The sequence below is a fragment of the Rhinichthys klamathensis genome, unplaced genomic scaffold, assembly GCF_029890125.1.
Source record: "Rhinichthys klamathensis goyatoka isolate OS25496 unplaced genomic scaffold, OSU_Roscu_1.1 h1tg000242l_1, whole genome shotgun sequence".
Lineage (NCBI taxonomy): Eukaryota > Metazoa > Chordata > Actinopteri > Cypriniformes > Leuciscidae > Rhinichthys > Rhinichthys klamathensis.
The window spans coordinates 2075947-2101989 of NW_026606764.1; the positions used below are offsets into that span (position 1 = coordinate 2075947).

General features: G+C 38.4%; 1 protein-coding gene across 1 annotated transcript in view; it reads left to right on the forward strand.

Moving 5' to 3' along the window:
- LOC130100433 (F-BAR and double SH3 domains protein 2) overlaps nucleotides 1-26043 on the forward strand; it is a 106044-nt gene that overhangs the window by 57369 nt on the left and 22632 nt on the right. Inside the window, 7 exon segments of the mRNA XM_056265897.1 lie at nucleotides 2751-2830; nucleotides 4718-4862; nucleotides 4960-5093; nucleotides 9528-9582; nucleotides 11171-11299; nucleotides 21249-21371; nucleotides 21931-22026. Coding sequence (XP_056121872.1) covers nucleotides 2751-2830; nucleotides 4718-4862; nucleotides 4960-5093; nucleotides 9528-9582; nucleotides 11171-11299; nucleotides 21249-21371; nucleotides 21931-22026 — 762 coding nt within the window.

Consider the following 26043-nt stretch of genomic DNA (forward strand, 5'->3'; position numbering starts at 1 on the left):
AGGAAGAAAAGGAATAGTCGAATAAAGTCGTTATTTTTGTTGTTTTTTTGTGTTCCGCACAAAAAGTATTCTCGTCGCATTTTCTTCAATGACTTTCTGGGCCGTCAAGTTTCACTCCCTTTGGAAGCCTATGGAGGAGTGATCCAGCTCTCAAATTTAATCAAAAATATCTTCATTTGTGTTCCGAAGATGAACGAAGGTCTTACGGGGTTGGAACAACATGAGGGTTAGTAATTAATGACATAATTTTCATTTTTGGGTGAACTATCCCTTTAAAAACACATGCAAATTATAGATTTTCGTGCTTTAGCTTTAACATTTGCATGTTTCTGAGATGGTATTTCATTTTCATGTCAAGTCAGAAAATAATCGATAAAAACAGGCAGGGTCATTAATGCAATATTCCCATGTTCTGTTGTGACAGAATACAGCACAGCTTTGAGTTAGCTGGGCACACCTTATCAGAGCATTGATTCAAAGCAGTGGTCCACCTTATCTGGACCGCACAGGGTGATTGTTCCGGTTGCCATGACAACCACTCCACCTTCTGTTTATGGAGATGAAGTGGTGTGTTTGCCTGTAATTTCCTGAGCTCGACAGCGGAAGTCTTGAATTGACTTCGATGGCTTTAATATACATGACACACACCTGTAGACTGCCATTCATTTGGAAGCAACAATCAGCTGAATCTGAACACCTCTCTCCCGGATATACAGGGAGCAGTGTGTGGCCTCATGTCTTAACAGATGCTTTCTTACCAACAAACACTGAAGTGGACATAATGCATTAATGGCAACCAGAACAGTTTACCTGAAAAAGATTCATGCTTACATCTTTAACTGTGCCATTAGCAAGTGTTCTTGTCAGGTTTCAGAGATTCAGGCCTTATTTGACAGGACGTTTCTGAATCTTTCTGTTGGTTTGTCCGATTTGCCTGATTGAAAGTTTAGACTGGGTCATTTAATTTTTCTTCATGTTTACATTAGTGGCTCCTGTTTCTTTCATGTGAAATTCTTATGGCTTTGCTTGGACTGTGTTTACTGCTGGCAGACCGCACCGGCTCAGTTCTGAAGAAACCGCAGTCGTGTTGTCGATATTGTGTCAGTCTTTCTGGTGCCGCACTTACCAGTCATTGTCCAGTACCCTTTTTCCTCTGTTTCTTTATTTTGTGTGTGTGTGTGTGCGTGCGTGCGTGCGTGCGTGCTTACATATTGAAATTTGCAGGATTTTCATATGATGTTGTTATTCTTATGTGTATGCTTATGAGTTTAAAACGTCTTTTTCATTTAAAATTATATTGATTTATTTTTTAAAAATATATATATTTTTTTTTTCTAAATTCTAAATGGTTTTACTTTTTAACCCCCCCCCCCCCCAAAGTCAGTCAAATAAAGCCAAAGAAAGATTGGCTTTATTGGTAAATAAAATCAAATAAAGATTTTTTTACTGATGCTCAAGTGTATTTCTCCAGCAAAATCATATGGAGTATATTGTTAATATTTAACATATCGCCCAACCTTGTACACACTAAGACTTTTTTGTTTTAAGTTTTCTTTCCTCTTTGACCTTTTTATATTCCGTCTTGTTTTCTTTGTGTGTATGTGTATGCGTGTCCAGCGTTGAAAAACATGTCCAGTGATTATTCTAATATGCAGAGGGAGTCATGCAGAGGAAGGAAAATAAAAGGCGTCAGCCCAGCTGATCTGTAATGTCCTGTTGAGGGCCTGAAAGAGGCCAGTCTGTGCCACACCGCCGCCCTCAGCCGAAGAGAAGAGCCCCTTTCTCCTGCCTCATTCCCTGCTGCTTACACAAACACATGCCATGCTCTCATCCGCTTGCACTGTAGATGCTGTGTTCACAGCGAGCGGCTTTGAGCGCCGTAGTTTGCTATCTGGGAATCGGGCAGGTGGGGATGGGCCGCTATGAAAGCCAGCGGCTAATCAGCCTCAAATAGAGGTGCATCTCTCCTCCGCCATTTACAATGGCGGAAGAGGGCCAGGGCTCTATAGTGAAAATATTAGGAAGTAGGGCCGCCTTGTTCGTTTCACCATATGTCAGGTGGCGTTTGTGCAGTTAGGGATGGAACTGTAATTTCGAGCCTAGGCCTTTGACGTTCCCAAAGGAGCCCGTACGCACTCCCCGTTCTTCATGCCAACAGCAAACATATGTCACAGTCGTTGGAATTTGGGTTGCTTTGTAACGTGTTGTGTGTTTGTGCTAGTGATAAATGGTGCTCGATGACAGGGTCATGAGAACACGCATATGGCCTGTTAATTGCTTTGTGTTCATGTTCGAAAACACAAAATGTGCGAAGACATCGAGGTTGCATTCAAATTCACATGCTTTTATAACTGCACACTACAGGCAAAGCATTTTTTAATAGTAAAACAGTACGTAAGCATCCACATAATTAAATGTCTTGTCCTTGTTTATTTCTGCTTGTCTTTGCAATTTAAGAATTAACATTAATTAGCTTAAAATTCATGAATGCATAACTTTTAGATTCATTTATAAACTGCTATTGAAATTGAGCCTATTTTTTTTCAGCTGAAAAAGTCTTGAAAAACTCCCCCCCCCCAAATATTCATGGGCACATTTGGCATACCAATATACTATGATTTTGTATGCACTAATTTGTCTTTTGCGTACTATTTATGAGGAATAGCAATGGAATTGTGATGTAGCTTGAGAAACCAAACAAGTTCAACCGTCTTATGCTGGTTTTTGTTGTTTTTTAATCTATTTTTCAGGCACTGCAGAAGTTGGCAAGTCAATATTTAAAGAGGGACTGGCCTGGGATCAAACCAGATGATCAGAGGACAGACTACAGGTGAGTGAAAAAAAATCCTCTTTCACAAGTTTCTGGTTAAATCATAAGGATCGTGATGCTTAATGACTATCATTTTCCCTGCTGGGTGCTTTACATTGATAGTTTGTTTCTTGAGTCTTACAACACTGCCATAACTAAGTTTTAAAGTAATCTAGGGATTAATTTCAATGCAGAAAGTTTTCTGACGACAATAGAAATCTGAATTAAAGGGGACCTATTATGCCACTTTTTACAAGATGTAATATAAGTCTTAGGTGTCCCCAGAATGTGTCTGTGAAGTTTCACTATGTTGTAAATGTCCATTTTTGAGTAGAAGCAAAAACATGCTGTTTTTTGTGCATGTGTCTTTAAATGCAAATCAGCTGCTGCTCCCCACCCCACTTTCCAGAAGAGTACTCCAATACTCCAATACTCTGTCAAAAATCAAAATATCTGTTTGGTTTTGATTATCATCTCTATCGCGGTCACACTCACGTGACATTGCAGTTCTTCATCATCATGAAAGTTATTATTTGCATGCGATTTAAAGCCATATCAGTTTAAACTTCTGATATTTGGTTTTTTTGAGCGCACACATCCAAAGCACGCGCACAGAAAGCTGGATGTCAGACGGCACGTCCCGTGAGTATTAAAGTTCTCTTTAAGGTTATGTCTAAAACACACAAAGTTCACATAAACACAGTCGGTTATGTCTGTGAATGTATATTAGATCTGTGTATTAAAGTGACTGCAGCATAAAACAGTACCTACTGCTGTAAATGCTGTTATATGAATCAAACAACAAAAGAAAAACAGAAAATCACTTACTGCTCTTGGTTGAATAACTTTAGTTGCTTTAATAAGAATACAATTCTTAGTTGAATGCTGCTGTTAAATGCTCTGGTGAGGAGATAAACATGACGGACTGTGTACAGGCAAGTAATTTCACTCGGCGGCCATCTTTGAAACGCCTCTCGGGCATGCAAGTGCAGCTCCTGTCTTTTTGAATGGGGAAACATTAAATTTTCCAAAACTGTTTGCCAAGCTTACGATTAAATTTCATATTTGAATTGAAATCAGGAATGAAATCTGACAACAACCGTCTCAAAAAACACTTTTTCTAAACGCTTGAATCATGACAGAAAACGTAATTTTTCAGGTTGGATCAAGCTCATGCGCAGTCATGCTGACTGACTCCGGAGCTTCTAACGGCAGCTGCGGTGACGCGCTGACTTTACCAATCGGCGATTGGTTCTTATTTAGAAGGCGGGACTTATTCTGCCATATTGAGCGTTGCACTTTTGCCCATTCAAAACAATATCAGAGATGTGTTTTGTGTAATTCGATAGTCTTTGGTACAGCTCACTAAGGGGAGGAGCTAAGCTAATAGGGCAGATTCTGTCACCAGTCATGGGCGGGGCCTGTTCCAGTGTGATGTCACATTAGAGGACATTTCTGAATGGCTCATTTTGAGACTGTTTCAGATTTATGGGGAAAATGGCAAACAGAGTGGATGGATTTTTACCACAATAGGCTGTTTGTGTACACACACTACATATACGCATTTATGTTCAAAAGCAATATTTTGCATAATAGGTCCCCTTTAAATTAAAAGGCTGCCACACTACACTGACTATGGGCTCATAAGAAGATAACCAATGTATCCACTCTGGTATTTTTAAAATGTATGCAAAGCTTTCCATTATTTAATACAGACCTCTGTGATTTAATGCAACTTGTTGGATACTTTTTATTTGCCCTGATTATATTCATTGATTATGACTGATCATGCGTGAAGTAAACTCCCAGGTGCAACTGTTCAAATATTAGTCTGTTACTTTTGTTTGCATGAGAGTATTGGTCCATAAATAGTGTTCACAATCAGTAAGCATGTTTTTCTTGCTGTAGGAATGTGTATGGAGTGTGGAGAGCTTATCTTGAAGGCACCGTGCAGGTGACCCAGTCTCGTCTCAACGTCTGCGAGAACTACAAGAACGAGATTTCGGACCCCGCCAAAACCGTACGGCTCTACAAAGAACAGCAGCTGAAAAAGGTACCAACCTCGGTCCTCGGTCCTGTGGCCTGAACCGTCATGTGCTGTAATTCTCTAATGTCATTTCTCTCTGCTCTCCCGCGGTGGCCGCCCACAGTGCATTGAGCAGCTGGGTCGGATCCAGGCGGAGCTCCAGGATTCAGTGAAGGATCTGGCTAAGTCCAAAAAGAAATACTTTGAGTTGGAGCAGATGGCCCAGGCTGTGCGGGAAAAGGCTGACATTGAGTCCAAGTAAGCGCGTCTGGTATTGCAGGTGCAAATGGTCCCCGAGGTGCCCGGATCAGAAGCACACACTTCACTTGTGCTTGTCCCATTAATTGAGTCCCATTAATTAAAGAATAACCACTAGGAGTGGACAATATTTTGGTTGAAACAATATACTGGTTGGAATTGGTATACATTTTATAAGTAAGATTGATTAAGTGCATTGAAAATGTTTAAATGCGTGATAAACCTTTGCTTTAGACATTAAGATAATAGGACTTTAATTATTTTTATTAGAGCTTAAAGGTACAGTTCACCCAAAAATAAAAAAACTCTGGGCATCAATTACTCACTCTCATGTCGTTCCAAACTCGTTTTTGTTCATTTTCAAAACTCAAATGGAGATCTTTTGTGGGTGGAGATCTGAGACCTTTCTGTCCCTCCATTGAAAGTCCATTCCCCCCAAAAATGGGACACTTCAGAACGTTCATAAATATAACGTAAAATAAATCCATATGAATCGAGCAGTTTAATCCACAGAAGCTCAAAAGTGCGTAACAAGCGAGAATGAACCTCATTGGTTCTCATGCTTGAGCTTCCGTCACTAAATTAGAATGCTGTAAACAATGTTTATATGTGAAACGTATGTGTTTTATAAGCTTAAATTAAATCTGTTCATCATATAAAACGATCTTGTCTCTTCAGAAGACGTAAACTGCTCTATTCACATGTATTTTTTTTTACAATCTCTTAATGTATGTTTTGAACCATCAGAGTTTTGGGTGATTAAACTTTCAGTGGAGGGACAGAAGATTCAGATTCACTTTATTGTCATTGACAAAATACAAGTACAGAGCCAATGAAACATAGTTAGCATCTGACCAGGAGTGCAAACAGTAGTAATAATTTAAAAAGAAACATTTCTAAAAAAGCTAATAAAGTACAGTTGCAGAGACCAGCTCAATGCAATGTCTCAAAATTGGAGGTTGGAGTATATGTAACTGGCCAGTGACCACAGCAGTGCAAGATGGCATCAGATGGTAAAATACAGGAGAAAAAATTATTGCCTCCCTTTTCCCTTTTAGACAAGGTCGGAGTTGGATGTAGTGTTTCTCATATTTAGTGTAGTGTTTAGTATCTTGACCGCAGATGGGCAGAAACTGTTCCTGAATCTGCTTGTGCGACAGCGAAAGCTCCCATATCGTCTCCCAGATGGGAGAAGAGTGAATAGTCCATGGGTGGGATGAGATGTGTCTTTGATAATGCATCTTACCCTTCGTAGGCATCGCTTAAGGTCTGTCTAAATGTTTGAATAGACAGAAATCTCTCTGATTGTATTTAAAAATATCTTGATTTGTGTTCCGAGGATGAATGAAAGTCTTATGGTTTTTGAATGACATGAGGGTGAGTAGTTGATGACAGAATTAAACATTTTGGGTGGACTAACCCTTTAAATACTCATTTATGGATTTAGCAGACACTTTTACTTTCAATGTACGCTTTATCACATGCATTCCTTGCCATTCCATGCCATTGCTAGTGTCGTGCTCTTCTGTTTAAGCTACAGGGAATGTGGTTTGCATAAAACTGTGCATATCTTGGAATTGGAATTTAAAATTTTATTGCGCCGAGCAGTTTTCCACCTTTTATAGAAGCTGTTCAGCTCAGAATCACAAACTTAAAATGTCCTCAGCATTAAAAGCGCCAAAGAATATAAAAGATGTGTCGCTGAGATGATATGCCTTCATTAAATATGAATTTCTTTGGCTGATACTTAAGCCCCCAGTAGGGAATACCCCGCTCTGTTCAAAGCAATTTATTAGCCCGATGCAGAATTTGTTAAACACACTCAACCATCTCTCTTCATCTTCAAGGGCCATTTGTACCCACGCTACAATTGCCATTTCAAAGCCTCTGCCAAGACCGGATTAGACAGAGAGGCGAAAGACGAGTCCAGTGGCATGGAGTTGTGAGCTTGCTCAGTTCTTTTATTGATTTTGGCTATCGATGTTGCTCTGCTTGTTTAGCATGGCTGGCTGTAAAGCTGAATTAGAATCAGTTATTGTTCTCAGCGGCAGAAGGAAGATGGGAGAGAATCTGTCGGGTTCCTTAATTTTCATGCAGACTTGATGAATCAAAGTGTATCAGATTCCAGAGCAACTCTGATTTCTAATGAATGGGGCTCTGTGATGAGGAAGTTATCTTTTAATCCAGACATAAACGCAGAAAATTAGATGTTTCGAATTTCTTTAAATGACTTTTCATAGATGGATAGTGCAGTTTTGCCTGTCCTTTTACACTTGAATTTGAACATAGTTGGATATAAAAACCTACAGTTTTTCATAATGTTATTCCAATAATTTTTTTGTAGTAGTTTTAAAGCATGTCATTGGGCCTCATTACACCAGGTCACTTCATGGTCACACTTCTTTTCGTTATTAAAGGTTGCGAGAAACTATTTTACCAGTGTTAATGCTGCTCTCTCTGCTTCTTGAAATTGGCCTTGAAATTAGCTGATGATAAATAAAATAAAGATCATATCTGTTGCTTTTGTTGATGTGAATTTAGCACGGGAATTGAAGATTGGATTTATATTTGTTTCGTGAAACCACATTTACGTGGCCAACTGTAAATGGGACAGTTTTAACTAATCAGATAGCTATTCGATCAGTAAAAAAAATATTCATGAAGGGACCAGGTGTAAACAGGCCCTTAGATGCTCTTTTCTATAACATGCCTAAAAAACACCATAGTCCATACAATGTATGTGCTGTATTCGTAATCTTCTGAAGTCATACGGTTGCTTTGTTTGAGGAACAGCCTTATTTTAATCAAATTAAATATAATTATATTATAAAATATAAATATAATTTATTTGCTGAAAGTCTCACTTTTGCTTCCAAATTTTCAAGCTTGGCACATTAGGATGCCAAGTCCTGCAGTTTGACGTCAGTGCCACTAAATGGCTTTGGTTTTAAATCTGAATATGCAGAAGCATGAATGAGAGCTACAGTGGAGGACGGTGTTTTATTTATAGTATTTATTAATATTTTGAATTAGCTTTTATTTTTATATTTGTATATATAAATATATTTAAAATGTATATTTTACTAATTTATTTATACTTCAGTTTTAGTCTTTTTTTTTTTTTTTTTGCCCGCCACCACCCCCCCTCTTTGGAGGACAACTTTATTTTTAATAAAACAGAAAAAGAGCATATATACACAATATATTACAATACAGACAATACATGTGTATACAGTAACTATTCAAGTAACTATTACTATTGCTATTACTATCACAGAAACTGTGAATAGCATAACTATTCACCCCGTTCAGTGTGAGCCTGGGTACATAAGTGAAGGGGGGGTTATAGCACCATGTTCAAGGTGTAACACGTAACATAGGACAAGTGACAGACAAACAACAACAGAGAACACATCTTGAGCAAATTATTCTTATTCTTATTCTTATTATTCCTTCCCTTTTTTCTCCTCTTTTCTTCCCCCTCTTCCTTCCTTCCCCCTCTCCCCTCCCTCCCTCCCTCTTCCTCCTCTCCCTCCCCTTCTCCTCTCCTCTCCCTCCCCTCTCCGCCTCCCCCCTTTCTGTTGATCTGAAATGTAGGCTATATTAGTTGATCATGGTTAAGGTGTTTGAGGGAAAGGGGGTTTGAAAACATGTTATGCATGAGTGTAGATGCATATATGTATGTATGAAGTGATAGCTGCAGTAACAGAAGGGGTGAGGTATGTGTCTGGTTAGTTTTACCAGTTTTAGTCATTTTAATACTTCCACTTATTGATTTCAGTTAGTTGCCAAGTACGCAATTCTAATTTTGCTTCTTAAGTTTGAGTTTTCTTTCTAATATTTTATTTTTCTTCAGCTTTATTTTAATTAGCAATATTATAGTTTTAGTTTTTAAATTTTAGTTAGCAATAACAATGGTGGAGGGAAGGATTTTCAGCTCATATCAAATTAAATTTGGGTCTGTTTCTTATGCAGAGCTGTCATATCACTTCAGAAGATATAGAATATAGTGCACATTCACAACCTTATTGATGTTTTTATGGTGTCCTTTTTCCTTTATGGAGCTGTCATTGTATAGTTGACAGCAGTGTGGACATTGTTCAAAATATTCCCTGTTGTGTTCTTCAGAAAAAAGTCAAACGGGTTTGGAATGACATGAGAGTGAATACGTGATTAATTTTGGGGTGAACTGTACCTTTAAGATTAAGAAGTTATCTCAGTGATGCTATAACCAGATTTTTGCCTTCCAGGATTTTTTCTTTCTTCCTTTCACAGGTTGCTGGAGTGATCTACTCTAGTTTGATTTATTATGTCTGTTTCTTCCTCCGCTCAAATCTGGGAAGGTTTTGATCCGGGCTTTCATTTATCCTGCTTGTTCCTTCCTCTGGGTCTGATACGTGTGTGATTTATAATACCTGCTCTGTGTTTTCTCAGGTCAAAGCTGGGCCTGTTCCAATCCAGGATAAGTTTACAGAAGGCCAGCGTAAAGGTAAACACCACTGTCGGGCCGTTTTTTTTTTTTTTTTTTTTTAAAGAAACATTTTGCTTCCGATCTAAAACCTGGTCTGTGCTTTACACCATGTTAGTGTGACAGGCCATGTGTGTTTGGGTCTTCTCTCAGACACATTTTGATTGTGTTGGAGTGTTATTAAAGGATTAATAAAACCAAAAATTAACATTTTGGATTCTTCTGAGAGAAAAAAAGTTCTGAGCTTTTCCACACAATAAGTAGTAGAGGGTGATTTTTACACTGATGAGCCAAAAAATATTATTAGTGAACAATCAGTTTTTTGTAGTCAGTGTGTTGGATGCAGCAGAAAGACTTTGGCAAGGGTCAAATTGTTATGGCCAAATGACAGGGTCAGAGTATCTCTGAAATGGTAAGGCTTGTGGGTTGCTCCTGGTCAGCAGGGGTGGGTGTGAACCTACGGATAATGGTCCAGAGGACCGACAAACCACAAAGCGGTGAAGGGTTTGGGCGTCCAAGGCTCATTGATGTACAAGAGCAACGAAGGCTATCCCCTCTGGTCCGAACTGATGGTCTATTGTGGCAAAAGTCACAGAATGTTGTATTGATGGTTATGGGAGAAATGTGTAACAACGTCACACATTGCTGCATAAGGGGCTGCGTAGACGCTGACTGGTCAGGGTGCCCATGATTCACCATTGAAATAACCTACAATGGGAACACAAGCATCAGAACTAGACTTTGGAGCAGTGGAAGAAGGTCGTCTGGTCCAATGAGTCCCGTTTGCCTTGCATCATGTGGACAGCCATGTAAATCTGCGTCGTTTATGGGGAAGTGATGGCACCTGGATGCACTGTGGGACTAGGACAGCTGGCGGAGGGTGTGAGATCATGCTCTGTGCGATGTTTTACTTTGACATCCATATGATAAGACAGTCCCAGAGATTCAATTTGACACTTGCCACCTACCTAAACATCGCTGTAAACCAGGTACACTCATTCATGACAATGGCACTCTCTGACGGCAGTGGCCTTTTTCAGCAGGATAATGCACACTGCCACACTCCACACATTGTTCAGGAATGGTTTTAGGAACATGATTGAGAGATCAAGGTGTTGCCCTGGCCTACAATTTTCCCATATAGCAATCTAGTTGAGCATCTGTGGGATGTGCTGGACCAATCCATGGTGGCTCCACCTTGCAACTTACAGGACTTGAATGATCTGCTGCTAATGTCTTGGTGCCAGAAACCTCAGCACACCTTCAGAGGGTCTCGTAGAGTCCATGCCTCGGCAGGTCGGTGCTGTTTGGTGGCACGCTGATGACTGTTTGGTGGCAGAGATAGTAGGCAGGTGGTCGTAATATTTTGGCTCATTGGTGTACACTTTCCAAAAAGAACAAAAATGCACCATAAAAGTAGTCCATACAACTCAAGTCATAAATCTGTAAGTGAAAAAAACAAAAACAAATTGTTTTTAACTGATGGTGGTTCAGGTCAAATGATAGTGTTGGAATGACATGAGAATTCATTTCTGGATGAACTCTCTTTAAATGGATGTTCCAGAGTCTTGCACTTCTTGAAGTTTTGGACCTTGTGTGTGTGTTTCAGTTGAAAGCAAAGAGGAGCGATTGTAACTCCAAAGCGACCCATGCGAGGAACGAATATCTTCTCACACTGGCGGCGGCTAACGCACACCACGACCGCTACTACCAGACCGACCTGGTCAACTGCATCAAGGTGAGCACAGCAAAGTAGTGTTATTTTAGTATTATTTATATGCTATTATAGTATTTATTATTATGTGTAATTTTTTTTTAATTTATCATTTTATGTGATTTTGGCATATTTATTTGTTTTTTTTGTTGTTTTTTTCAGTTGTAGCAATTTTAGTACTTGAACTTAAGTTTATTTAATTTTTTTAAATGTAGGCTAAGTTTTTCATCTAATGTTTATATTTTATTTTATTTAAGTAACCGTTTATTAAAGCACAAAAAGGAAATTTGCTTTGATAAAATCATCCTTTTGAGCTGGGACTACTTTTCTATGTGGATGAACATGTGGTTGTGCATTATTGGGTGGAGTTTCCTCCATGTCAACAGTGCGTAACTTAATTTGACTAAATATTAGAGTTTTGATTTTCATGATTTCAGTGTTGTTGGTGGAGTATTGCACTTGTTTTGAACGTTTTACACGAGTCATGTCTGTTGGCATGAAACTAGTACAGTGGGCCAGACAGTGATGTAATCTATGTGCAGATCAAACTATGTACTTCCTGTGTAGATTTCTTCACAGGAAAAAGCTCACTCACAGAGAGAAATATCTGCATGCTTTCTTTTCTTGCCCAGTATTGCTCATTTATAACTGCACATGAGCCATCTAGTCTTATGTGACTAAGTATTTTTGCGTATTTACATCCACATTTTTAAAAGCTGTAAAAACTATATTACCACCATTCTGGTGGCGTATTCAGTCTGTTTATGTTTTATAATATCTCCTCAGGTATTTATAATAAGCTCATTTGTGGTAGTTATATCAGCCTTGTCTTGTGAATGTAAACACACTCACTGACTGGAGACAGTATTGTTGTTTCTCTCTTGTGCAGATGTTAAATGCATGTAATGTGTGATTACGCAATTGAATGTTTGGTGTTTGTGGTCCAGCATTATCTGGTTGTGTGTGTAATAGACAGAAGTTGGCTAGAACATCGAAGCACGTCTGGTATGTGTTCCGTTCTGCTTCATGCTCTCAGGGTCACAGCACAGCGCCTCTACGCTCATGGGACTTTAGCACAGCTTAGAGAACAAGAATGGTACTTTTATTTCATTCTAACTTAAAAGTCAACATGAAATCGCATTTGCAACCCATTTTATTTCCAAATGAAAACTGTACAGTCCAGTCACAAACAATACTAGTGACTATCCTGAGCAGCAATGTCAAAGACAGCAGATGTATAATATATATATTCACCCTTTATTTAAATACGAAAATTTAAAATGTTTTAAAGACTTTGTTACCATATTACATAGTTTTTCTTGGAGTCTTCAATAGGCTTTATGCACAGCTTCACTACTTCCTGAACTTCAGCCAGCTCCTTTGTTTCCTGTCTGCCATTATTGGACAAACTGATTAATCCAGGTGTGCCTGATTATTGTTACTGAGACCAGGCACACCTGGATTAATCAGTTTGTCCAATAATGGCAGACAGGAAGCAAAAGAGCTGGCTGAAGTTCAGGAAGTAGTGCAGCTGTGCATAAAGCCAATTGTTTTATTTGTTATAATGAAATGAAACAAAATTGTGCGGACGTAATTTTTGGCCAGGCTGTCATACAAAGAAATGATGAACGCATGCAAAAACAAGAGAGAATCATCGATATATTAATAGCTGGTTATGTTGTAGTCAATGTATTAGTGTTGTAGTCAAGACCACCTAAATTGAGACCAAGTCAAGACTTTTTTGCAATCATATCTTGAATTTTGTTGGCATTTATATTCATTTTGGTGACATGTTTTGTTTTTTTATAACAAAAGAAATCACATTTGAAATTTATTGAAGTTATTGATTGCATTTGAAGCAGGAACTTTTACATCTAGTCACATTAATGATGTTAACAAATAAATCAGACTATATATATATTATGTATGTATGTATATGTATATTCCTTTATATTATATTATTTTGGTCTAAATTTTAAGACATTTTAATAAGACATTTTGATAAAGAATTAAATATTTAGGATTGATATACACCGCTACATCAATGTAGACAGATGGTGTTGTTAAGACTTTTACAAGCAGGTGTTAACAGGGCTATGCTAACCAGCCAAACCTTGACCCCTTAGTGACATCAGCTGAAAAGGAAATGGAGGTGGAGTAGGTTATTAACTTTTGATGAAAGATATGAAGATGATTGTTTTCTCTCCCTTTTGTAATAATGTGCACTGATGAATCGTGTACTCAGGATGGAACATGTATTAGGACTGTAAATAGGGACATTTTGATTTCATGTTGACCTTATCAAACCTCATGCACGGTCTGAGCCTGTATGCAAAAATATTTTTATTCAATTATTCAGGGCTTGCTTGAAATATTACAAGTGTCCGCTCCTGATCTTGTGCGATCCGGTCAGTGGATGTATGTGCCAGTATAAATCTATGCTTCATGTCCACAGACTGACAGCAGCTCCAGTCATGGCCTTATTTAGTGATGCAAACTCTCTTCAACATCCTTCTTAATCTTAGACCATTGGGAACAGATATCTTGTAGAATGTGCTGGCCAAGATGACCGCCACATCCCCAAAGATACACATCAACCTCTGGGCAAACATTTCTTAATTTGGCATCAGAGTATTGTTACATTAGAAATTAGGAGTTTTATGTTAAAAGTTTTAAAGAGAAGTTCGTGACTGTATTAATTGTAACTGGAACATTTTACAATATCATTGTTTGTGTTCTTTAGTTCAACTCAGAACACAGAACAACCAATCAGACAGTGATTTTATCATAAGGACACAAAGGGAAATGTCACCATAATAAAAGTCACTCTTATAAAATTCACGTTTTTTTGCAGAAACACCAATATAAGACACATTTATTCTAAATATTATTAAATATATTATTTAATCAATTAGTATGGTTTATTAGCTTAACTGTTGACTATGTACAGCTGCCAAGCAGCTTTGCATTTGCATTTATTAGTTTAACAGATGCTTTTATCCAAAGCACCATTAGGCAACAGGTTTATTCTGGAAAAAAATTTTTTGGAAAAATGTTTAGTGGGATGTTGCCTTTAGAATGTACATTTGTATTGATTAACTTTATTTTTAGGGCCCCATCACCAATGGTGTGAGGAGGACCCTCTTAGAATTGCACCTTTTATTATTTTTTGTAGTTGGTTCGTTTATTCTTTTATTTTAACTATTATTATTTTATTCCACCTTATTGACATTAATCATCAATCTACTTGTACTTTTATCCAAAGCAACCTTACAGTTCACATATTTTGCATAGATATGGCATACAGTTTGCATATATCAACCATTTTGTTTATTGCCTCAGAAGTTTTATACCAGATTGATTATCTATTGTTTAAATCATTCTCTCTCATTTCTGCCCGTGATCAGACCAGACGAGCGTTTACTCTGCATATTTCCACTTGACCAAGTCCCGTACTGTACATCTCTATCAGCTTTGTCCTGTCACTGTGTTCAGAACCGAACTGATAGTCTCCTCCTGTTCTTACCGGAGGACATCATCTGTGTTCCACCCGCTTCATGTTTGACCCCGAGCGATATGAATGCAATCTGAGAGAATCTGGCTTAAATTATTGATAGATAGAGAGTCAGTGCTTCAGGCCCACCCGGCTGCCGAAAGACCTGCTCAATACAGCCCTTCTCATCGTTTCCCATTGGCTGAGACATAATCTTAATTATGGTTAACATATTGTAGCTCTATATCTATATCTTGATTTGTTAACGAGAGTAGTCTCATCTGTCATATTTCCAGACATATTCTTTAATATATATTCCATTGCTGTCAGGGCAGATTTACGGAGTGCTAGTCTTCTGGCTTCCCATCTTACTTCTATTTTTTTCTGCATTGTGCTTTTTTTAAGCTCTATGAACAGTATTTGTGGCATAATGTCAGTTACCACAGAAAATAATGTTGACTTGTCCCTTAGGGTTTATTTATTTATTTAAAAAGGAGAAATCACAATTATAGTAATGCACTTCCAATTAAAGTATCTGGGGCCTGCATTCAAGAGAAATTTGTTGTTGAAATTTGTCCTTTTTTGGGGTCAGAATACTGTTCTTATGTGTTGCTGACACGATTTCTGTGCTTTACAGATACATAATGTATTTTTGGTGTCCTTCCGCATATTAACTAGATTTACAAGGTCATTCATTTAATAAAATTGAGAAGACTGAAACATTCCTTTTTTGCTTGTGCTGAGTCTTGACACTCACACACACACACTCACTCACCGACCACTTTTTGGTACACCTTGCTAGTACCGGGTTGCCTTAATTCTTCGTGGCATAGATTCAACAATGTGTTGGAAATTCCTCTGAGATTTTGGTCCATATTGACATGATAGCATCACACAGTTGCTGCACATCCATGATGCGACTCTCCCCTCTCCAGCACAACCTAAAGGTGCTGTATTGGATTGAGATCTGGTGACTGTGGAGGCCATTTGAGTATAGTCAACTCATTGTCATGTTCAAGAAACCAGTTTGAGATGATTTGAGCTTTTGCGTTATCCTGCTGGAAGTAGCCACCAGAAGATGAGAACACTATGGTCATAAAGGGATGTATGGACATGGTCAGCAACAATACTCAGGTATGCTGTGGTGTTTAAATGATGCTCAATTGACCCAAAGTGTGCCAAGAAAATATCCCCCTCACCATTACACAACCAGCAGTCTGAACCGTTGATGCAAGGCTGGGTGTATCCATGATTTTGTGTTGTTTATTCCAAATTCTGACTCTACCATCTGAATGTTGCAGCAGAAATTGATACTCATCGGACCAGGCAACGGTTTTCCATTCTTCTATAGTGCAATTTTGGTGAGCCCGTGCGAATTGTAGCCTCGGTTTCCTGTTCTTATCTGACAGGAGTGTCACAGGTGTGTTCTTCTGCTGCTGTAGTCCATCTACTTCAAGGGTGGACGTGTTGTGTGTTCAGAGATGCTCATCTGCAGAAAGTGTTTTTATAAGCTCAAACCAGTCTGGCCATTCGTCTCTCACCTCTGTAATCAAAAAGGCATTTTTCGCCCAAAAAACTGCCACTCACTGGATATTTTCTCTTTTTCAGACCATTCTCTGTAAGCCCTAGAGATGGTTCTGCATGAAAATCCCAGCAGATCATCCGTTTCTGAAACCTTCAGACCAGCCCGTCTGGCATCAACAACCATGCAACGTTCAAAAACACTTAAAGTCCCCCTGTGGTGAAAATTAATGTTTATATGTGTAGTAGACATGAAAGAGTTAATGTTTTTGATTGTCACGTGATCCTGGTGGCGGGTCACGGGATTACGTGGGAATGTGAATATTAGTCACCTGTTTAGTGATTAAGTTAGGTGAGAGGGGGTGAACAGGGGCGATGTATTCTTTGTTGACCACTAAACTTTGTACCATCAAGAAACATCAGCCAGCAATAACGAATTGCTAGTAAAAGATAATTTGCCTCATCGATGTTGTATTTATGCGTCATAAGTGCATAAGTCCCTGTCTTAGTCTCTCAGCGGTATCATCATTGAATTCAGTAGCCGCTATAATCTGTTTATGTGTTGTTTTTAATTTGCTTTAAGACAGACCATGTGCAGATTCATAAGTCAATACCTCTCTCTATTTCTTAGCGTTATACCCGCTCATTTGCAGGGTCCGCTTCACACACACGATTTGGCACAGGTTTTACACAGGTTCCTGTCACAGCCCTGCACTGAGAGCACTGGGACACATTCACACTCGTACTCTACAACAATTTGGCTTATCAATCCACCTAACCTGCATGTCTTTGGACTGTGGGGGAAACCGGAGCTGACACGGGGTGAACATGCAAACTCCCACACAATAAAGCAATAAAGCGGGTGAATGATGTCTTGAAAGCAGAATTTCCCCGCTCTCTTTCTTCTGATTTTGTGCTGTTAAACATTTAAGACAAAATCAGGACTAAAAGTGAAACCTACTGAAAGAAATATATATATATATATATACAGTATATACAAAATCAGAAGAAAGAGAAAGGGGAAATTCTGCTTTCAAGATTGGTTGTGGGTTTTCCCCGCAGTGTTGTCATCGCTGTATTGCTTTGTACTTGTAAATGTGTGAGGAAAGAGGGGAGATATGCGTGTATCTATATATCAGTAGGTTTCTCTTTTAGTCCTGATTTTGTCTTAAATGTTTAACGGCACAAAATCGGAAGAAAGAGAGAGGGGAAATTCTGCTTTCAAGATTGGCTGTGGGTTTTTCCCGCAGTGTTGTCATCGCTGTATTGTTTTTGTACTTGTAAATGTGTGAGGAAAGAGGTGAGATATGCGTGTGTTTTGCGTGTATTCTTAGCTCTTATTCCTGTTTTTGTGTGTGAACCAGCCGTCATCTACAAACACCATCAGCATTGTGTCACCCTTCTGCTTTGGATATGTATAGAAAGATGACATTTACTGACCTCTGAGAAAATGTGGCACATATCTACAAACAACACGCCTGCTGAGAGCTTAAAGGCGTAGCACACCCAAAAATGAAAATTCTGTCATTGTTTTCTCTTCTCATCTTTTCCGAACCAGTGGAACCCAAAGGGAGACATTTAGGCAGAATGTCTCTTTTGAATGAAAATAGACAGTGTCATATTATGTCAAATATTATTGTTTTTCATTTATCTCTTGACCAATTACTGACTTGTATCTATTGGTTTAAAACAAAGTGAGGGTGATGACAGAATTTCCTTTGAAGTGAACTTAGCATGTAAATCACTATTTGCACTCCTATTCAAAAGTTTGGGGTCAGTAAGAGTTTTTGGAAAGAACATAATAGTACTTTTCAGTAAGGATGCATTAAATTGATCAAAAGTGACAAAGACATTATAATGTTTCAAGATATTCTATTTTAAAGGGGTCGTGTGCTGCATTGTTTTATTTTATTTTTCCTGGGTTGCACTTATAATATGTTAGTATGATTTGTACATCAAAAATTGTCATAATTTCGAAAAAAAAAGGCATTTTTCCGACACTGCTGTGAGACTTCAGTGTAAACGCCCACTGCTGTGATTGGCCGACATCTTTGCATAGAAATAGCTACAGTACGTATTCCATGTTGAACTCTCTCGAACCTTTTATCGTGTTTTTGCTATTTCAGCTGTCGAGGTTAACTAATAGTGAAAAGTGTCGATTATAGCATACTATTTAGATCTATGGCATTATATTTAGATCGTGGCATAAAAAGTTGCAGTGATGAGCATTACAGCCGATCACAGACATGTTGCACGCATGAATGCAGTGATCTCGTCGTAGTAACTCGATTTCTGCACTCGCATGAATGCTTTCAATATAACTAACAGTGCAAACACGATGTAAATAAGAGTCGTTAACTTGATTGTAACGGGTGTTTTGTCTAGAGTCCAGAACTAAACCGCAATAAACTATTTTTAGACGAACATCTGACCGTACATGAATCATTACATATCAGAAATCACTGGTCACAGATCAGGCATTAAAATTAACACCGTTACCAATTGTCGCATTACTGTTGAGTTTATATCATAAAAGTTTGTTTGCAAAGGCTGCGCTGAAATTGTGACTGATTTACCAAAGAATCCACAGTGAAATGTATCGAATACAAAAAAAAAAATAATGCTTAACTGAGACATTCACATTGTTGAAAATAATTAACCACATTCCTAGCATTAGGATATTTTGGAGGGTAATGTTATTAGTCCTGTGATCCTCGTCTCTCCTCGTATTCTCTATAAAGCGCCAGTGGGCGGGGCTACAGTGGTAATGATGTTGAAGTATGCGTTGAAGTATGCGTTCTTTCAAATCTCTATGACGTCATAAATCGGCACATTCCAGAACGAGTCATTTTCAGACATTGGTTTCAAAAAAATCTGTTTTTGGACTAACAAGGAAATTTTCAGCTCTGAAACTTATAGGATATTCTTATAGTATGATGACCTCTTATGTCAAAAGCTCAAGGAAAACATGATTTGTGAATTCATGACCCCTTTAAATAAATGCTGTTCTTTTGAACTTTCTAAATAATCCTGAAAATCATGTGACACTGGAGTAATGATGCTGACATTTCAGCTTTGATATCACAGGAATAAATGACATTTTAAAATATATTACAGTAGAAAAAAAGTTCTTTTAAATTGTTATAATATTTCATTATTTTACTGTATGTTAAAACATTAAGAAATCCTTACAAAGACCAAACATTTAAACTTTACTGTGTAGTTTTGAAAATTAAATGCATCACTTTAGAATTAACGATTATTATTGATAATTAAGGATTTAATTTAGTTATGTTGATTATTTTCTTGACTTTACACATCAAATTATAGACTTACTGTAAAATTGTATAAAAATAACTTTTTGTGAATTTAATAGCCTCCATTCATAGCCAACAGATGGTTTGTGCTAAATGTGCACCACAGGTTCATATCGAGTCTTAGAGTGTGTGTGTGTGTGTGTTTTGAGTTGAGTGGTTCATTTATTCCCTGTAGGAGGCATTGGGGTGTAAAGTGAAGCATTTATAATGCAGCAGAAGTGTTTGTTCAGCTGATGCTTGTGTTTGCTTTACGTCTTTTCCTGTGTTGTGTGTCTGTGTGTGTTTGTGCGTCCGTCCTGGTGTGCTCGTAACCACGGGCCACGTGAATTATCGTTTTTCACACATAGAGCCACATTTGGGAATGTTTTTGGAGACTTTGGGAATGCGGAGTCATGACAAAACCAGGAAGCTTAAGATGTCCCGCACCTTTGAAAGGATAGGAAATGAATCATTTCACATTGAGCCATGGTGGGTGGAGGTGGACGGGACCCTATCAGAAGGAAGCACAGCCTCTCTCTCTCTCTCTCCATCTCTCTCATGCGTACGACACCCATGTGCTTCCTGACAGCGCCGGTACCTGCCGTAACCCAGCGGACCCAGAGTATCATTTCCAGCTCACCCGCATCAAACAGTCGTACAAATCAAAGTCTGTTTTCCAAATGCATTCCATCCCAGTGCTGCTGAACATGGACTGTGAGAGAGAAAGAGGGAGACGGAGGGGGAAAGCAGAGGTTTCGAGTTTTGTTTTTGCACGTTGAGGCCTTGGAATCTGAACTGGCTAACCTTTCCCAGCAGCTGCTGCTGTTTGAACAATCTACTCTGATCCAAGCGTCTCTCCGTCCAGAGAAAACAGGCGTCTGTTCTGAGCTTTGGCCACAAGGGGGCCGAGACAAGAGAGACGTCTGTCCTTCTATCTGTCTTTAATGCAGATGTGTTTGTCTGTCTGCAAATGCACCAGTTTCATCTATCTGTCTGTCTCTCTGTCTTTTGTCATTTCATCGGTCTGTTGTTTAATTCTGTCATTCGTTTTGTTGTTCTTTCTATCTGGTTTTGTCTAAATTCATTCTATTGTTTTTCTATTTTGGTCATTCTTATTGATGATTATTTCTGTCGTTTGTCTGTCATTCGATCTGTCGTTCTTTCTATTTCATTCCATGTCATTCTTTTATCGTGGTGTTCTGTCTGTCTTCTATCATTTCATTATTTAATTCTGTCATTCTGTCGGTTGTTTTGTGTCTTCTTTATCTATCTCTTTCTATCATTCTTAATTCTTTTGTCATTCTTTCCATAGTTCTTTTTTCTTATTCCCTATTATCTGTCATTAGTTCTATCATTCCTTCTCTCTGTCAGTGTATCTGTCATTCTTGGTATCATATTTAATTCTCTGTCTTTCTATCATTCCATCTGTTGTGCTTTAATCATTTTTTTTCAATCATTCCGTCTGCCTTTTTTTCTATTCTGTCTACCGTTCTCTCTGTTTGTTGTACTTTCTGTTGTTCATTCTATCATTCTGTCTGTCATTCTCATTTCTCTCTTTGGTTCCTCCGACCCTTTCTGAAAACACGAGGAGATTTGTTGTTCGTTCAGTCCAAACACAGAGTGTGTGATCTGTCTCTCTCTGTCTGTGTGTGTCTCTCTTTAGGGTCTGGAGGGGAACGTATACGACCATGTGAAGGATTATCTGATATCCTTTTGTCGGACCGAGTTGGAAGCGTTTCAAGCCATCCACAGCACCTTCCAGTTCCTCCTGGAGAAGTCCAGTCGAGTGAGTCACACACGCGCTCTCTCTCCTCTTACTTAGTTTCATCACTCTCTCAATTTCCCTCTTCATTCCCAGAAATAGATTCGCTCTGCCAGCTCCTCATTATCGGCTCCCCTATGAAGAAATCCCCTCACACACACATCATTCCTCCACTCTGCTGACAAACACATCTGTCTGAGCACTATTTCACTAGCCAAGGGGGTCCAATTTTACATACCACTATTGTGACGTGTGTGTGTGTGTGTGCGCGAGAGAGAGAGAGAGTTAAGGATTTTTCCTTCACATGCTCTTAAAGGGATAGTTCACGCAAAAATAATCTATCTGTCATCATTTACTGAACCTCATGTCGTTCCAAAACTGTGTGACATTCTTTCTTCTGCGAAACACAATAGAAGATATTTTGTTCAACATTCGGGTCCGAACAACATTGAACCCCATTGACTTAAAATTCCCACAGAACAAAAGAAAGTCAGTTTTTGGGTGAACTCTCCCTTTAAAGGGACATATTACCTGTCAAATACTCTTGCATAATGTTGTTAAATAGTTTTGTTCTTATGTCCAGGTGATGCAGGACTTCAACCAGCAGCTGTTCCTGCAGGAGAACCCCGTGTTTCACAAAGCACAAGACTTCCAGTTCCAGCCCAGCGACAGCGATACAGTGAGTTTCATGCATGCAGGTTTATAAACTGCACCTAGACAAATCAAGAACTCCTATATTACAAGTTCATACGTGTGAGTCATTCATTTTATTTATTTATTTTTCCATTTGAAAGAAATTAATATTTGTATTCAGCAAGGATGCATTAAATTGATCAAAAGTGACAGTAAATGCATTTATAATGTTAAGGAAGATTTTTATATCAAATAAATGTTGTTGTTTTTTACTTTCTATTCATGAAAGATTCACGTTTTCCACAGAAATATGAAGCAGTACAACTGTTTTGAACATTGATGATAATACGAAATATTTCTTGAGCAGCAAATCGGCATATTAGAATGATTTCTGAAGGATCATGTGACACTGAAGACTGGAGTAATGATGCTGAAAATTGAGCTTTGCATCACAGGAATAAATGACATTTTTAACTTTTCTATTTGAATTTTTTTTTTTTTTTTTTGTAATAATATTTCAAAATATTACCGCTTTTACAGTATTTTTGATCAAATAAATGCAGCCTTGGTGAGCAGAAGAGACTTCTTTCATAAACATTATAAAATCTCACAAACCCCAAACCTTTGAACAATAATGTATGTGTACAGGAAAATGTGTTTTTCATTCATATAATCACTTTGGAACATGAATATCACAAATTCATCACTGAATTTTATTCGGTTTAAACTATCTCATGGCAGGGAATCCACCTGTGTTAGTTTCATTATTAAGCAAGACAACTCTCTCTCTCTTCCTGTCCTTCTCTTGGTCTTATCTCTACTCCTATATTTAAAAGTTGAAATGGTCTTCAAACGTTTCAGATTTTATTCAGCGTTGACGGCGTCATCGACACATACCTCACAACCGCGCCGAAAAAGCTCACAAATTTCATCATCACCTTCTATTTTTAGCCTGGTTCATCTGAGAGTCTCTGGGAACAGAATTTCTTGTTCCTGTGATGATGAAGTAACATCCCGCTGATTAAACTCTCTTCTGTGTCTGCTCGAGCTTTAATCACGACTCATTTTGTGATCGTTCCTCTCGTTATGCTACAGTTCTGCTCGAGTGGGATTGATTTTTAGTTTGAACTCCTGGTAGCTTTTTTTAACCTCTTTATATCTCTCTGTATTCTTTTATCCTATTTTAAATTTCAGTTTCAATTTTGAGTGCTTAAATGACATAACTAACTTGATGACAATTTAACATGCTAATTTAGTACAGTGCCCACTGATCCATGCTGTAAATTGTGTAATAAAGAATTATCGTTAACGCTTCCTTTTACAGTCCATGTACTTACTATGTACTTATTATAGTAATTAGAATTACTGGGTAATAACTAGGTACTAACCCTGAACCTACCCCTAAACCTACCCCTAACCCATGTACTTACCTTATATTAGCCAGTACTTTCTAGGTAAGTACACGTAAGTACTGTACTGTAATAGGAAGCGTTTCCGAATTATCTTACTGCTCTTTAAGCTTGGAGGAACCTTCTAAATGGGAATCGTGCTTGTGCAAGTCTATGATCAATCCATCCCAGTCAAATAAATCAGAGTTTTTTTTTTGTTTTTTTTTATTAAATGAAATAAAATATATTGACTTCTAAAACCACTTTTTTATCATTATTGTCTTGTTTGGCATAATGTTTGTGCTATTTTGGGGACTTTTCTCAGCAAATGTTGATTAGTGAATTTTCGCAAGGGATTTGATTTTGTCATTATTATTTATGTACAAATAGCATTTTAATTTTACAGTCCTAGAATTTCCTTAACTGTTAAAATTAAAATGAATCAATTTAAAGAATTATCCGTTTTTACCAATTTTCACTATAATTTATGTACAGAATCTTTATTAAATTACAGTATTGGAACTAAAACCTTAGCAATGCTTAGTAACTGCAGTTTCTCTTTATTACTTTATTTCGACTTAAATATTAATATGACTAAATTCAAAACACGTTTTAGATCCAGATTTCTGTATAGACATTTTTCTCCTCTAACTGCTAAAATTATTGCGAACCGCAGTACAATATTGATTAATTAACTATCAATAAGCTGAATCAATTAAATTAACAATTAATTCAAATAAACTAACTTTAAGGTTGTATTACCAAAGCATCTGCGCTCTCTCTCTCTCTCTCTCTCTCTCTCTCTCTCGCTCTCTCTCTCTCTCTCTCTCTCTCTCTCTCTCTCTCTCTCTCTCTCTCTCTCTCTCTCTCTCTCTCTCTCTCTCTCTCTCTCTCTCTCTCTCTCTCTCTCTCTCTCTCTCTCTTCCTTACATATTCTTAGTTCAGTAGTTAATAGATATCGTGTTTGTTAGCTTTTACATCTCTGAGCATCTCTCTGACTGCTTTGCTGTTTCTAACCCTGTTGCAGTTTTCCTGTCCTCTAACAGTCTGTTTCTAACCCTCTCTTAACCCCACCGCGCACGCGTGTGATATGTGTGGTTTGTGTGTATGATGTGTGTGTGTGTGCACCCCATCTTTTCCTCCTCTCTGGCTCAGACTCTGAGTTCGGTGCAGCAGTTGGTGGACATTGAGCCATCGGCGGTCAGTGTGATGAGAATGACTCTGGCGCAGGTACCACACAGTCTGTTGGACTTGATTTCCCATCATGCATCAGTGTCCTGCAGCCATCATCAACCAGTTGTTGTTGTTGCTTGCATGTTGACATCAGCCTGTGCACCTGTGTGTTTGTTAAACTCATTGTGAGTGGACACATTTAAAGGGGAAATTTCATCATTGAAAACAAGATTTTCACTATTTCTTTTAAAGGTGAAGTATGTAATTGTTTTGCAGCACCAAACAGAATGGTGTTCAAATCTATTAATTTGAGTGGATGAGTGGGTGTGAAAAAATATTGTTGGTTCAACCAATGGTTTTACTTTAGGGCGGGAATATCTGTTTGTCCAACCGATAGCAGATCGGAGGAGTGTTTAAAACTCAAAAAAAAAAAAAAATATATATATACACACGTTTTAAGGTTTGGGCTTTTCACTATTCAATATATGAATCATGTGTTGGTTAACATTAAAAAAAAAAAAATATATATATATATATATATATACACTCACCGGCCACTTTATTAGGTACCCCATGCTAGTAACGGGTTGGACCCCCTTTTGCCTTCAGAACTGCCTCAATTCTTCGTGGCATAGATTCAACAAGGTGCTGGAAGCATTCCTCAGGGAGTTTGGTCCATATTGACATGATGGCATCACACAGTTGCCGCAGATTTGTCGGCTGCACATCCATGATGCGAATCTCCCGTTCCACCACATCCCAAAGATGCTCTATTGGGTTGAGATCTGGTGACTGTGGAGGCCATTTTAGTACAGTGAACTCATTGTCATGTTCAAGAAACCAATTTGAAATGATTAGAGCTTTGTGACATGGTGGAAGTAGCCATCAGAGGATGGGTACATGGTGGCCATAAAGGGATGGACATGGTCAGAAACAATGCTCAGGTAGGCCGTGGCATTTAAACGATGCCCAATTGGCACTAAGGGGCCTAAAGTGTGCCAGGAAAACATCCCCCACACCATTACACCACCACCACCAGCCTGCACAGTGGTAACAAGGCATGATGGTTCCATGTTCTCATTCTGTTTACGCCAAATTCTGACTCTAACATCTGAATGTCTCAACAGAAATCGAGACTCATCAGACCAGGCAACATTTTTCCAGTCTTCAACTGTTCAATTTTGGTGAGCTCTTGCAAATTGTAGCCTCTTTTTCCTATTTGTAGTGGAGATGAGTGGTACCCGGTGGAGTCTTCTGCTGTTGTAGCCCATCTGCCTCAAGGTTGTGCGTGTTGTGGCTTCACAAATGCTTTGCTGCATACCTCGGTTGTAACGAGTGGTTATTTCAGTCACTGTTGCCCTTCTATCAGCTCGAACCAGTCTGGCCATTCTCCTCTGACCTCTGGCATCAACAAGGCATTTCCGCCCACAGAACTGCCGCTCACTGGATGTTTTTTCTTTTTCGGACCATTCTCTGTAAACCCTAGAGATGGTTGTGCGTGA